Source organism: Centropristis striata, chromosome 4 (genome assembly GCF_030273125.1).
Source record: "Centropristis striata isolate RG_2023a ecotype Rhode Island chromosome 4, C.striata_1.0, whole genome shotgun sequence".
In the NCBI taxonomy this organism is placed as follows: Eukaryota; Metazoa; Chordata; class Actinopteri; order Perciformes; family Serranidae; genus Centropristis; species Centropristis striata.
In genome coordinates this window covers 860784-875791 of record NC_081520.1, presented here as the reverse complement: position 1 = coordinate 875791, position 15008 = coordinate 860784, and the positions used below count along the sequence as shown (strand labels likewise).

Genomic DNA, 15008 nt, shown 5'->3' with positions numbered 1-15008 from the left:
TTTTTTTATTATTATTTTAATTGCTTTAAGGGAGCAATATTTACGGCTGTTAACTGGTCGAACTGTCCGTGAACGCAGCATGAATGCGGAAATGAGTATTTCGGAAATTAATTAGAAATAAAATAAATGTGCTGTTTTTAAATATTATTTAAATAGCTGTTCTTTTACGCAGTGGTTCTCACATGATTTTAAATATTTTTTTATTTTAATTTTAATTTTTTAAACCGACTCGGCTCCCAACCGTCGTCACGAGCCAAAGGTCAGCCAATCAGAGGAGCGGAAGTTTAGCGTTGCGGTAATCCGGTTCAGACGTGACAAGTGCGGCCGACTGGACCTGAACTCAGTCCCCCTTTCTGTCCCGCAGGCTCTAAAAACTACATTTCTGTCTAGTGCCCCTCCGCCCAGCTGGACCTGAGACCACTAGACCATGGTGGACTGAGGTCTGGGTCCTCTCCTCAGCGGGATAATTGCTCCTTTGTAAGCTAGTCCGTTATAACGGAGGGATGTTGGGCTCCTCTCCTCCACAGGCCGGGACCAGGACCAGCCTCTAGTCCAGACCGGGTCCAGACGCCCCCGATGAGAGCAGCAGGAGCCCCCCGGAGCCTCTGGTGATCCCCGGGTACCCTGATCCAGTCGGCCTCCCCCGGACTGCCTCACCGATTCCTGCTGGAGGTGAGACCACCAGGCTTCACGGTGGAAACCAGGAGAAGAGCAAAGGTGAGATATGTGTTGTTTATTGTTATTGTTTATTGTTATTGTTTATTGTTAAAAAGATCCCCATTAGCTGTCACCTGAAGTGGGAGGAGCTAGTCTTCCTGGGGTCCACAAGACACAACTAAAGACAAGACTAAAGGACTAAAAATAGACAGAAAATGACAAAATAGACACAAAATGACTAAAAAAAAGACACAAAATTACCAAAAAAGACATGAAAAAGGCAGTGTAGTAAAAAAAAGATTCAAAATCACATTTTATGTTGGACTAAAGGACTAAAAAAAGACACAAAATGACAAAATAGACACACAATTACCAAAAAAAGACACAAAATGACTTACATACCATCATGGTCAGCTATATGTTACTGGTTTAATGTCCTTACTGGTTCCAACTCTAACTGGTTCCCACTGGTACTGGTGTGTGCAGCTGTTTTCTGCCTCATTTAGCAGACTTGTCACATAGATAGATAGATTATATTATTTATCCCAAGCTGGGAAATGACAGTGTAGCAGCAGCTATATGTTGTTTATTGTTATTGTTTATTGTTATTGTTTATTGTTAAAAAGATCCCCATTAGCTGTCACCAACAGTGGGAGGAGCTAGTCTTCCTGGGGTCCACAAGACAAAACTAAAGACAAGACTAAAGGACTAAAAAAAGACACAAAATGACAAAATAGACACAAAATGACTAAAAAAAGACACAAAATTACCAAAAGAGACAGAAAATGACTTCCAAAGACATGAAAAAGGCAGTGTAGTAAAAAAAAGATTCAAAATCACATTTTATGTTGGACTAAAGGACTAAAAAAAGACACAAAATAGACACACAATTACCAAAAAAAGACACAAAATGACTTACAAAGACATGAAAAAAGCCTACTTGTATAATTCTGAAATGTATTATGTTAAAAGATTGGACTAAAATACAGGTTATTGTTATTGTTTATTGTTAAAAAGATCCCCATTAGCTGTCACCAACAGTGGGAGGAGCTAGTCTTCCTGGGGTCCACAAGACAAAACAAAAATCACTAAACAATTAAACATTGTAGACATTATTATACGTCATCAGAAATCATTCAGAATAAGTTATTACATTCATATCTATTACATTAATTCTCACTTTCATACAGTAAATATGTTAATTCACTACTCACTCACTAGATTCACTAATTTACTGGTGACATCATGCTATATATTAGCTATATATTACCGGTTTAATGTCCTTACTGGTTCCAACTCTAACTGGTTCCCGTACTGGTGTGTGCAGCTGTTTTCTGCCTCATTTAGCAGATTCGTCACATAGATAGATAGATTATATTATTTATCCCAAACTGGGAAATGACAGTGTAGCAGCAGCATTACACACATACACAATAACAACACAATTAAATAAAAAGAACAATCTAGGCATACTTCAAGCAAAAAAATATAAAGATACAATAAAATACAATAAAATGTAATGTAAAAATTAATTGTCTAAAGAAGGAGTATGTATTAAGGAGTAGAATAGAATTCCAGTGCAGAATAAATATGAATATACAGTATAAAAAAGTTGGTGCTATGAAACAAATAAGGTGCAATGAACAGTGTGCATAAGAACACATAAAGTGCATATATATATATATGTTAGGTGACTATGACTTAACCGAGGTATTGTTGAAGAGATAGGTCTTCAGCCTGCGGTGGAAGATGTCCAGGCTGTCTGAGGTCCTGATGTCTGTGGGGAGCTGGTTCCAGTAAGGACATAACAGCGGCTAACTCATGCTACTACAACAACAACAACAACAACAACAACAGGCTGCTCTCAAGTCAAGTCAATTTTATTTACATAGCCCAAAATAACAAATCACAGATTTGCCTCAAAGGGCTTTACAGACTGTACATGATACGACTCCCTCTGTCCTTAGAGCCTCACATCAGCCAGGGAAAAACTCCTCAAAAAAACATTTTAAAAGGGGAAAAAGAAGAAGAAACCTCAGGGAGAGACAGAGGAGGATCCATCTCCAGACAGACAGACAGCAGTAGATGTCATTAGAGTAGAATAGAGTAGAGAGAGGTTGAAGGGGAGAGGGAGGGAGGATAAAGAGGAACAGGAGTCTGTGTTTGCTGTCTATTACATTCATAGAGACTTCTGGTAAATACTGCAACAAGGGAGAGGGGTAAATCTGTAGCAAACAATATTTTCTTAAAATGAAGCTGTGTTATGAACTGTGTCTAGGTGCTATCTACGAAGGCCTGCAGACAGGGGGGCATTAACATCTCTGGAGGCTACAGGACTTTATGAGCCCCCATCTCTCAGTGGTTGACACTATATTTTGCCTATAAAGGCAAGGCAAGTTTATTTGTATAGCACCTTTCAAATAGCTTTACACAAAACATTAAAAGCATTTAAAGGAGACATATAAAATGACATTCAAATATAAAAATTTAAGACAAAAATTGAGTAGATAAAATATTTAGGACAAAATATAGAAGTACATTCAAATATACATTTTTAAATTTGAATGCGAGCTGATAAATACATTTTTTTAAATATCAAATTCTCTACTCGTATAGCTAAACGAGTGGAGTCCCTCAATCCTTCCAGCACATGTGGCTTTGCCCTTGCAGGAAGAAGCTAAGCTAAAGCTAAGCTAAAGCTCTAAACTGCAGTTTTCTGGGCGTTTGTTCCAGATATGTGGAGCGTTAAACCTGAACGCCATGTTTAGTGACTCTGAACACGGAGCAGATCGTCCCTGGTGATCTGAGAGTTCTGGCTGGTTCGTAGCTAAGCAGAAGATCAGAAATGTAAAAAATATAAAAGTATATTCAAATTAAAAAGAAATCGATACAAGGTCATCTTCGGCCCTGTACCAATATATACCATTAACTATGTGCATTTCACTTTTGTAAACCAGCCAACATAGACTCACACACTCACAATTGCATCCGTTACATCCGATACGGCAGGAGGAGAAGTCGCACCATCAACCATCGTCTTCATCAGCCGACAGAATTATTCTCAATCTTTAGAGGCCAGTGGTGGAGGCCCGTTCATTAATGCTCCTGGCCACAACAACAGGCTGCTCTGTTTGCTGTTTATTATATTCATAAAGACTTCTGGTAAATACTGCAACAAGCGAGAGGGGTAAATCTGTAGCAAACAATCATTTCTTCAAATGAAGCTGTGTTATGAACTTTATCTAGGTTATCTAGATCTACGAAGGCCTACAGACAGGCCTTTCATGCATAAAGGTTAAAGGCTTTTCTTTGAATAATTTCTTGGCATTACACTGAGTGTTTGTGTATAAATACTGTAGCTCCACCATTGTGCTACTGTAAAGGTCTCTCTGGTTCACAACAGAGAAACAGACTGGTTCAATGCAGCTTTTAGTAGGTCACAGGTCAAGTTCTACAGCACTGGACTCAGACTGACAGGATCCCAGTCACAATAAGCCCCATTTCTAATAATTTACATTTTCATTCATCTATAGAAGTTGGACCATCAAGCAAACCAAATAATCCTTCTGGCCAGTTACATATGACCTGGACAGACCAACAGCTGCTCAAGTCTCTTTGAATGTTGTGATACACTGTGTGTGTGTGTGTGTGTGTGTGTGTGTGTGTGTGTGTGTGTGTGTGTTGTTGTAACAGGCGCGTATCTAGCCTAAACAAGATCACTTATTATTTCTTCGTTTCTTTTGTTCTCCTACCTACCTTGTCTGAACAAAAGAAACTAAGAAATAATATTCAGAAGCAGACAAAATGAAATTGCTGGAAATAAACCAGATCACATATTGGGACAAGGCTAAAGCTCAGGTGTGTCTGTGAGACCAACACTCAGAGCTACAGGGAAGAAAAACACATTGGCAATCTGTCTTCTTCTAATTATTCTAATTTGATATAACAGTACTTTATATATCTGGTCCTAGATGAACGCTGTGCGGGGGGGCACAGTGACCTGGCGTCCCCAGCCGTGGCAGGACGGGGACGGGGGCGGAGGAGAACCTCTGTCGGACAGCGACTCGGAGGAGGAGGACTTCCCTGATGACAGCACCACCCCGCTGGGAGACTACATCACACATGGTGAGACATCATGACAGCAGGACAGGAAACCATGAGACATTAGAAACCATGAGACACTAGAAACCATGAGACATTAGAAACCATGAGACATTAGAAACCATGAGACGTTAGAAACCATGAGACATTAGAAACCATGAGACATTAGAAACCATGAGACATTAGAAACCATGAGACATTAGAAACCATGAGACATTAGAAACCATGAGACATTAGAAACCATGAGACACTAGAAACCATGAGACGTTAGAAACCATGAGACACTAGAAACCATGAGACATTAGAAACCATGAGACATTAGAAACCATGAGACGTTAGAAACCATGAGACATTAGAAACCATGAGACGTTAGAAACCATGAGACATTAGAAACCATGAGACATTAGAAACCATGAGACATTAGAAACCATGAGACGTTAGAAACCATGAGACATTAGAAACCATGAGACATTAGAAACCATGAGACGTTAGAAACCATGAGACATTAGAAACCATGAGACATTAGAAACCATGAGACATTAGAAACCATGAGACGTTAGAAACCATGAGACGTTAGAAACCATGAGACATTAGAAACCATGAGACATTAGAAACCATGAGACGTTAGAAACCATGAGACGTTAGAAACCATGAGACATTAGAAACCATGAGACATTAGAAACCATGAGACATTAGAAACCATGAGACGTTAGAAACCAGGCAGTGTTGGTGAGGTTAAGTTTGACACGTCATCCAAAAAAATTTTTGATATTTCTGCCAAAAATAAACCATTTGGAATAACCAGATCCTGTTAAAAACATTAAATTCTGATCCTCAGAGACACTGTGATGTCATGATTGATTCTGCTGAGACAGTCACGTGACAAATATTCACTGGAAATCTGTTTACACAGAGCTGAGAGGAGAGGACAGGAGAGGCTGTTTACACAGAGCAGAGAGGAGAGGACAGGAGAGGCTGTTTACACAGAGCTGAGAGGAGAGGACAGGAGAGGCTGTTTACACAGAGCTGAGGGGAGAGGACAGGAGAGGCTGTTTACACAGAGCAGAGAGGAGAGGACAGGAGAGGCTGTTTACACAGAGCTGAGAGGAGAGGACAGGAGAGGCTGTTTACACAGAGCTGAGGGGAGAGGACAGGAGAGGCTGTTTACACAGAGCTGAGAGGAGAGGACAGGAGAGGCTGTTTACACAGAGCTGAGGGGAGAGGACAGGAGAGGCTGTTTACACAGAGCAGAGAGGAGAGGACAGGAGAGGCTGTTTACACAGAGCAGAGAGGAGAGGACAGGAGAGGCTGTAAAAATGCAAATAATAAGTATAGCAAGTGGACTCATGACACTTGTGGCCACTTGCAAATGTGTTTTGCATATAAAAATTCCATTTCAGAAATTCTATTAGCATTTTTTTCTTTTTAATGATTTATGTCATCATATCTTTAACATTCTCCCTCTATGTACCTGCTCTAGGGTTGTCACCATACTAAAATGTTCAACTCGATACCGATACTCAGGAAAATATTTGATACTCGATACCATTTTTGATACCACCAGGATAAAAACAAAGACCCCAAAATTATTAAAATTAACTTAACCCTTTTTTATTTTCTCTTAGGATATCAAGTTTACTGATATACTGTATGTTTTATGTGGTAATTATGTTTGATGACTGTTTGTGTCTTGTTTAGTTTTGATGTGTTAAGGTTCTTGTTTATTATTGTGGTTTTATTTATTTATTTGGGTTGGTTTTGTGATTTTGTTGTTGTGTTTTTTGTTTTGTTTTTTGTTTTTCTCTCTGTTTGTTCATTGGTGATTTGGGTTGTGTTTTGTCTAAATTAATTTAAAAAAAAATAAATAAAAAAAAGACCCCAAAATTTAACAGAAATATTTTTATTAACAAGAAAAATGCAACATGTTAAAATGAACAGAACCACAGGTTAAATATTTATAATAAAAACAGTTGTGCAAAAAGAAACTGCAACTATGATAACAAGCTTCAGATACTCGATAGTTTTGAAAGTGAGTATTGTATCTTTTTAGTATTATTTAGTATCGATACTTTTTTGAGTATCGATACTTTTCCCTTCTGCTCTGTCTAACTCTCCCTCGTCCTCCTCTCTGTTCCTCATATTTTTGTTTCGTGCTTTAGGACTGAAGCAGCTCCTGGATGCTCAGCAGCTGTGTGATGTCACTCTGCTGGTCGAGGGAAAGAAGTTCATGTGTCACAGGTATGACCGCTATATATATGTATATATATATATATATATATATATATATATATATATATATATATATATATAAAAACATCCATTTATTACAAGGTCTAGTCGTTCAAACAGAATGCATCAAATGTGTGCGTTTCCAGGTTTATCAGTTAAAATTCAATATATTTTTTGTAAAGTTTTCAGTTTTTATTACACTACCGGTCAAAAGTTTTAGAACACCCCAATCTTTCCAGTTTTTTATTGAAATTCAAGCAGTTCAAGTCAAATGAACAGCTTGAAAGGGTCCAAAGGTAAGTGGTGAACTGCCAGAGGTAAATAAAAAAAGGTAAGCTTAACCAAAACTGGAAAATAATGTACATTTCAGAATTATACAAGTAGGCCTTTTTCAGGGAACAAGAAATGGGTTAACAACTTAACTCTATGGAGTCTTGGGCTATTTTGTCCATTTTTGAATTCTTTTCATGTCTTTGTAAGTCATTTTGTGTCTTTTTTTGGTCATTTTGTGTCTTTTTTTGGTCATTTTGTGTCTTTTTGTGGTCATTTTGTGTCTTTTTTTGTCATTTTGTGTCTTTTTTTGGTCATTTTGTGTCTTTTTTTGGTCCTTTAGTCCAACATAAAATGTGATTTTGAATCTTTTTTTTACTTTCAAAACACTATCATGCTCAATAAAGAATTTTAAATGTTGCAAATGTGCATTCATTTCAGAGTACACTGAGACATTAAACTGCATCATTTTCAATTAAATTCTGGAAAAGTTGGTGTGTTCTAAAACTTTTGACCAGTAGTGTAAATGTCACAAAGGATTATAAAATGATCACATTCTGTTTTATTTAGACAATGGTAATCATTGTTCCCCTCCTGCCTTACCACCAGGATTCTATTTACTATTACATACAACTAAGGAAAGTTTGAAGTATAACCACCAGATATTTGTTTCTTCTTGATAAATGGAATACTATCTTTGTGGACTCACAGCTCCCTCCAGCCAGTATTATTTCCTGTGAAATGGTTAACATTCTTTCTCAACATTGGCAGGAAATGACTCAGTACAATTTGAAATATAAAAAAGTCAAAATGCACTGGAAGGAGGCTTTAAATCATTCATCAGAGTCATCATTGATTCACTTTCTTGGGTTTATTTTGCTTTGGTGGCCCACATATTACATGGCTACTTACTAAAGAAATCAATCATTTGACACAAAATATTTTAAAAATTTAGGATATAAAAAGGCAATGGTCTGTTATTCCTAGCAGCTGTCAGATATTCACAAGTTATATATTAACCCTTTGATGCACAACATGGTCTAAAGTGACCCGACCCCGAGTTTTTATGTTCAATATCTTTGCAATAAATTATTTTCATCATTCAGTATTCCAGGTTTTCCTCAATTAGTTTGTTTTTGATCATCATACATCCTAATTTTATGTTTTCCTTCATTCATTTTTTAATAAAATCCCTTTTTTTTTGTCACTACTCTTCGAATGCACAACATGGGTCAAAAATTACCCATATCCATTTTTTAGCTTAGTAGCTTGCTAAGCTAACTACTTAGCTAACTTCTTGGCTAAGTAGCTTGCTAAGCTAACTACTTAGCTAACTTCTTGGCTAAGTAGCTTGCTAAGCTAACTACTTAGCTAACTTCTTGGCTAAGTAGCTTGCTAAGCTAACTTCTTGGCTAAGTAGCTTGCTAAGCTAACTACTTAGCTAACTTCTTGGCTAAGTAGCTTGCTAAGCTAACTACTTAGCTAACTTCTTGGCTAAGTTGCTTGCTAAGCTAACTACTTAGCTAACTTCTTGGCTAAGTAGCTTACTAAGCTAACTACTTAACTAACTTCTTGGCTAAGTAGCTTGCTAAGCTAACTACTTAGCTAACCTCTTGGCTAAGTAGCTTGCTAAGCTAACTACTTAGCTAACTTCTTGGCTAATTAGTTAGCTTAGCAAGCTACTTAGCTAAATAGTTAGCTATGTAATAATACAAAACCTTTTTTTCTTCATAAAGTATGAGAGGCAAAATGGAAATAATGATCTGTTGTTATCAAAAACAAGATATTTAAAGAATAATTGAAATATTCAATCACAAAAAAAGTTGATATCAAAAGACAGAGCACAGAAACACACAGCAGCATTAAATAACATGAAGGGAATGAATGCGGGTCATTTTTGACCATGTTGTGCATTAGAAGGGGTTCATATGTTGTTCATAAAAGGGTTAAAGAGGTGAAACACTGTTTTGACAGTGAGCTGAGTATGAAAACATGAAGCATTGTAAAATGTATAAAAGTCTTGTGCTTGTGATTTTAAACCCCCTCTCTCCCCTCAGAGTGCTCCTAGCAGCCGTGAGCCCGTACTTCCGGGCCATGTTCACCAGCCCGCTGGTGGAGTCCCGCCTCACGGAGATCCGCCTGGAGGAAGTGACGCCGTCCGTCATGGAGACGGTCATCCAGTTTGTTTACACCGGCGAGGCGGGGCTTTCTCTGGACACGGCCGAGGATCTGTTCGTGGCCGCCAACCGGCTCCAGGTCATGCCCCTTCAGGACCTGTGCTCCAGGTAAACCTGTAGGGAAGGGATCAGGTTTAAAGCCTGATTCATTAGAGATCGGCCCCATGTTAGGACTTTATTACAATACTTGATACGATATGATATTATTGCGATTTAAAGCATTTTGCGACATGGTTTAACTGCATTCTGTGTCCACAAAATTACATTTAATCAAGAATTGTTTTGTCAAATAAGAGAAACTTCTCAGTCTATTCATCTCACTTCAGTCTTTTTATTTCTCCACAATGAGAGTCAAACCCACAGACTGACCAACAAAGTATTCAGTCAAACTGAACTGAACTGATATCAAACATGTTGGACGACAACAACTGCAGCATTTTATCAAACTTTTAAAACAACAAGCTTCACTGCTCTCAGTTTTTATGAATGAAACATTAAAAAAAAGCTGAACTTTGCAGCGTTATTTCAACAACTTCCTGACACACATGGTGCCTGTAGATTCCTTAGATCTTCTAGTTTCAGAGGATACCAGATCTCCAGGATATTCCAAAAAGCAAGAAAATACTGCTGACCCCTGGAACGCTAAATATCGATACTTGGCGGCCAATGAACAATATAATATTGCCACGCAAAATATCGCGATACTCTTCTGTATAGATTTTCCCCCCACCTCTATTATTCATTACATTTTACAAACCAGTTTCTGTTGTCTGATATAAACCCTCTTGACTCATTTCCTCTCTGTCTGTTCTTCCTCTCAGGTTTCTGTTTGAGCACCTGTCGGTGGATAACTGTCTGGGCATGTACTCTCTGGCTCGCTCCCACCACGACCAGCTGCTGCTGCGAGCGTCTCTGCGGCTGGTAGCGCAGCACTTCCCCCGGGTGGCCCGGCAGAAAGACTTCCTGCTGCTGGACCACGGCACCTTGGGCAGCCTGCTGAGCTCGGACCGGCTGGGCGTGGACTCCGAGGCGGAGGTCTACGACGCTGCACGCCGCTGGGCGGAGCACCAACCTTTAGACCGCTACGCCCACATGCCGGCGCTGCTGCACCACCTGCGGCCCGGCCTGCTGTCCCAGGAGGAGAGCCGGAGACTGTGCCAGGAGCTGGGCCCCGCGGCAGCCGGAGAGGGTCTGGGTGGACCCCTGAGACCACGGGAAGGCATGTTCGAGAAGAAGATCGTCTGCGTGGACCTGACGCCGCGGGAAGACGAGAATCTAGCTGCCAGAGACTACACGGTGGACTGCTTTGACCCTCGGACAGGGAAGTGGGAGAAGCTAGCAGCTCTGGGGTCCCTGGTGAGTCCCGGCTGCACGGCGGTGGGGGACCGGCTGTTTGTGGCGGGGGGCATCCTGAGGACCGGCTCCGTGTCTGCAGCCGTGCACGAGTACGACGCCGTGCTGGACCGCTGGATAGAGCGGCCCTCCATGGTGCAGCCGCGGGCCATGCTGGGTCTGCTGGGCTGTGGAGAGTCCATCTTTGCCTTGGGGGGCAGTAACCGCTCCGCCCTGCTGGACTCCAGCGAGACCCTGGAGCTGAGCACGCTGCAGTGGGCCCCGGGGCCGCGGCTACCGCTCCCGCTGCGCGCCTTCGCCTGCGCGGCGTTACGGGGACGGCTTTACCTTCTGGGAGGAACGACACTGGAACAGAACCGAGCCGTGGTCCACTCGGGGGTCCTGATCTATCACACCCTGACGGACTGCTGGACCCGCGTGGCGCTGGACTCCGGCGCCACCTGTCTGGCCGGAGGAGTCGCGGTGCGAGGAGGCGTGTGCGCCATCGGGGGCTACATGAGGGACACCACCAAGTTCCTGGATGGGAACTACACTAACCTGGAGACGCTAGACGCCACTGGGCGCGTGCTGTTCTTCAGAGAGGGGAGGGGCTCTGGCGTGGAGCGGGAGGTCACCGGGGGGGGGGGTGATGGTCACGGCGGAGCAGCGAGGGGGCGCCGGCGGTGGGAGCGACCGCGCCCCCAGCCCCGTGGTGTTTCCCGGGCTGCCGCGGCGGATTGCGGCCGGGGGCGTGGCCAGGTGGAAACGCAGGATTTACGTGCTGGGGGGCGAGAACGGGTCCCGGTTCTACGACAGCGTGTACTGCTGGAAGCCCGGCTGGAGGAGCTGGGTCCAGAGACGAGAGAAACTCCCCGGAGACACGGGAGGGGTCAGCCAGTTCGGGTGCACCACCTTAAAGTTCCCTAAGAAACACATCCTGTCCAGACTGAGACTAGCCAAAGAAAACTGCAAGAAGGCCGCCGACTAGAACCAGAAGAACACGAGACACAGAGAGGAGCTCCGGGCTGAGATGATTGGTTCTCCTTGACCTCATGAAATGTTGCTATTTAGAGGAAGTCACAAGGAAGAGACCGTTTTTCTACAGTCTGACTGCAGCCCAGAGCCTCTAATGGGCCCATAATGGACATATGTGATGGATTCATGTCTATGGATGGTGAAATGTACAGGCAGAGAGCCAGAATCTGGTTAAAGTCAGGCAACGAGCACCTGAATGTAACCTAGTTCACTATTTGTCAGAACAGAAAAGTCCTTTGAGAGAGAACGGGCCTTTCTAATCGTTTTCTTGAAGTGTAATATTATTTTCAGCTTTTTGCTGGTGTAATTTTTTAAGGCTGTTTGGAAAAACCATTTCAATGCTGTGAATTTTCTAGCAGCATTTAGTTTAGACACAAGGATCCTGGCACATGTCTGACCACGCTGTGTTCCACTCTGATGCCAAAACTCTAACTAACGTCTGACGCCTTCGACACTAAGCAACTCAAACTAAAATAAAAAACGTGTTGCACATTTTTACCACAGACACACTCATGACTCGCACATCACTATTATATGAATTATAAATCTGAAACTGAAACTTTAATTTTCAAACTCATGAACCATTTAGGAGATAATATATATGACTTACTGTCAGTTCATCAATTTGTCTTTAGCTGCAGTTAGCAGAATGCTAAACTATTAGAAATATTTTCTCTCCATGTCTGAAAGGCTTTGTCAATATTTATCTTTTTCAATATTTCTAATCAATATTATTTATCTTCTTGGTTTTCTTCTGGCCATTGCTGGAACAGCAACTTATCTGCTGGATTTTCCCACCATTGAATCATCTAAAGTGACGAGCATGCACATTTGTGGAACAGCCAATAGGAACGCCCTCTCACTCTGAAGGAGTGCTGATTGGTCGAAGCCTCCCATCACAGGCTAGAAGTCTAATTTTCTCTCAGACGACTTGAATTACAATATGCTGAAAGGGTTATTATGGCATTTTTTGCCTAATAATGCCTGAATAAAACTGCCTTGCCCAGCTGTTAATGATCTTCTAAAGGTCCTGCCTCTAACAAGTGGAACATAGCGATGGTAGAAATGTGCAGACGAGGCTGGAAAATATGCAAAAAATAAAGATGATAGAGTACCATCTTCCATAATGATATATATGACAATGTGTGCTTTAAGAATAGAAAGTCTACTGTTAGAAGGATTTGATAGAAGGTGCTCTGCATCGTCCTTGTGTCTAGACTAGTGAACCTTTCTACACCTTGAAGCCAGGTGAACAGGTGTCTCTACTTGACTCAGCAGCCTTGTTCAAATGATAATTAGTAGGAATTGCTCCAGCCAGGACTCATGAATGTGTGAGGCATGGAGGTTATTATTATCTGAACACATTAGCACTGCACCTAATTTATTGAAATGTATTTTTAAGTTGTTTTTGTTGTTGTTTGTAACTTTTGATCAGACTGATGAGTCCTGCAGGATGGCACTATAAGATGTGTTGAGATCTGGAAGGACTGAGGGATTTAAAGTAACTTCATTCTCAAATGATCATTTTTATTAAAGGTCAATAAGTTTGCCCACAAATATAAGCACATTGTTTTGCTGTAAGCTACCATGTATTCTTTGATCTCTTCTGTTTTTTCTTCTCTTATTTATTTATTTCCATGAAAGACATTTCAGCCAGCTCTTTGATTGCAAAACTACCAAACAGGCCCAGAAAATATACAGGTGTTTTTGTATTTTTTGCCATTATGGGCTCATGTTAATTCATGAAATATAAGGCTTAATGTCAGATTAAATTAAAATGCTGAAATGTAGCAGGGAACTATTTTGGAATTAATTCACCCAGAAATAATTATCTTAAAAATGTAAGTTTCAACACAGCGGGCCGATAAACGTTATCAGGCATAACTTTAGACTGGTTAACAGTGGTACAGTTTAGATAATAATAATAGGCTTTAAACAACAAATAAAGACATACTGCACACTTCAACATGTTTCTGAGCAGTTCACTGAATAATCTAACGATACTGTGATGAAACATGTTGATGCTGGTGTTGATTTTGACATTTCTTACCAATCCAAGAGTCATTGATTGAAAATCTGTTTTAAATCAGCCCTGAACTAACCAGGCTCCTCCAGACCAGGAGGTGCAGGATGTGTGTCTGTAATGGCAAAATAGATTTCTTTTTCAAATCTTACAACTTGTATAAGTCAAAGTGTGACTCTGCACAGTATCCTGGACCTGCAACGTGGATTTATTTTAGTTAACTGAACCATCAAAGGAACTCATACCTGTTAAAAGGCATTTTATTTTGGTGAGAAAGAGAGAAACCAGACCATTGGCCTTAGATTCATATTAAAAGAATACAACGATTCTAATTAGATTGTGGTCAGGTTTGCCTGAATGAGGCAACTAAGCAATACAAAAGTACATCTGATAATTTCAGACACTCCCATGTAGAAGTTTCCAAAGTGTTGCAGCAGCTCCCTGAGGAACAGGACGCTGGAACTTCCCTAATTTCCCAGCGAGCAGCAGATGTTTGATGATCTCTCAGCCAGCAGCTTGTGATTTCTAGTCTTCTCTTTATTTATTATTATTATCAGTAGTATGTTCACTAGTCAGACACACAGCCCATATCATTCTTTGTTTCAGTCGTTTTGGTTGGTAAAGAGATGTTAGCTTCAGTTTGTGCTTTGAGAAAAATTAATTCACGTCACATTATCTTTTTTTTCATTTCACGCTCTGAATTTTCACCTTGAAAATGTCCAATGAGTTCTTCCCTTCATGTGCTTACAGCTGGTGTGACCTGTGGAAGGTGATGTGTGCATGTTTTCCTGCCGAGGCGTAAATCTGCTCTTAGCACACACCCTCTACTGTGTGTCCACTCAGAGGAGAGAAGCTGCCCTCATGTGTACAATCTAATCAAGTTTGTGAACTGAAAGGCAAATGGATGTTTTGATGAAAGCAGTGCTATCAAATGATTAAAGGACTATTTGCTTACTACTTTTTCACTGGTGATTTTTTTTAGTTATTGTTTTTGTTGTTGCAGAATGAGGTTTGAAAGTCTTTTCTACTATGGCGTATTAGGGCCAAATATGGAAATATAAATAAATGTGGACCTGGGGGAGGGGGCAAATTTATGGGATTAAAAGTTGCAAATCTATGAGAAACAATTGGGAGATTTATGAAATTAAAAATGGCAAATCTATGACACAAATATGTCAACTCTA

At 40.8% G+C, this 15008-nt stretch overlaps 1 protein-coding gene across 1 annotated transcript; it reads left to right on the top strand.

Annotated features, from left to right (window-relative positions):
• The first annotated feature begins 266 nt into the window (after nucleotides 1-266).
• si:dkey-260j18.2 (uncharacterized protein LOC325231 homolog) lies at nucleotides 267-14778 on the top strand. The gene is given in 6 exon segments (XM_059330483.1): nucleotides 267-717; nucleotides 4629-4782; nucleotides 6918-6996; nucleotides 9315-9542; nucleotides 10256-11402; nucleotides 11404-14778. Coding segments are annotated over 5 exon segments (1959 nt in total). The 5' UTR covers nucleotides 267-717; the 3' UTR covers nucleotides 11755-14778.
• Nucleotides 14779-15008: the final 230 nt, after the last annotated feature.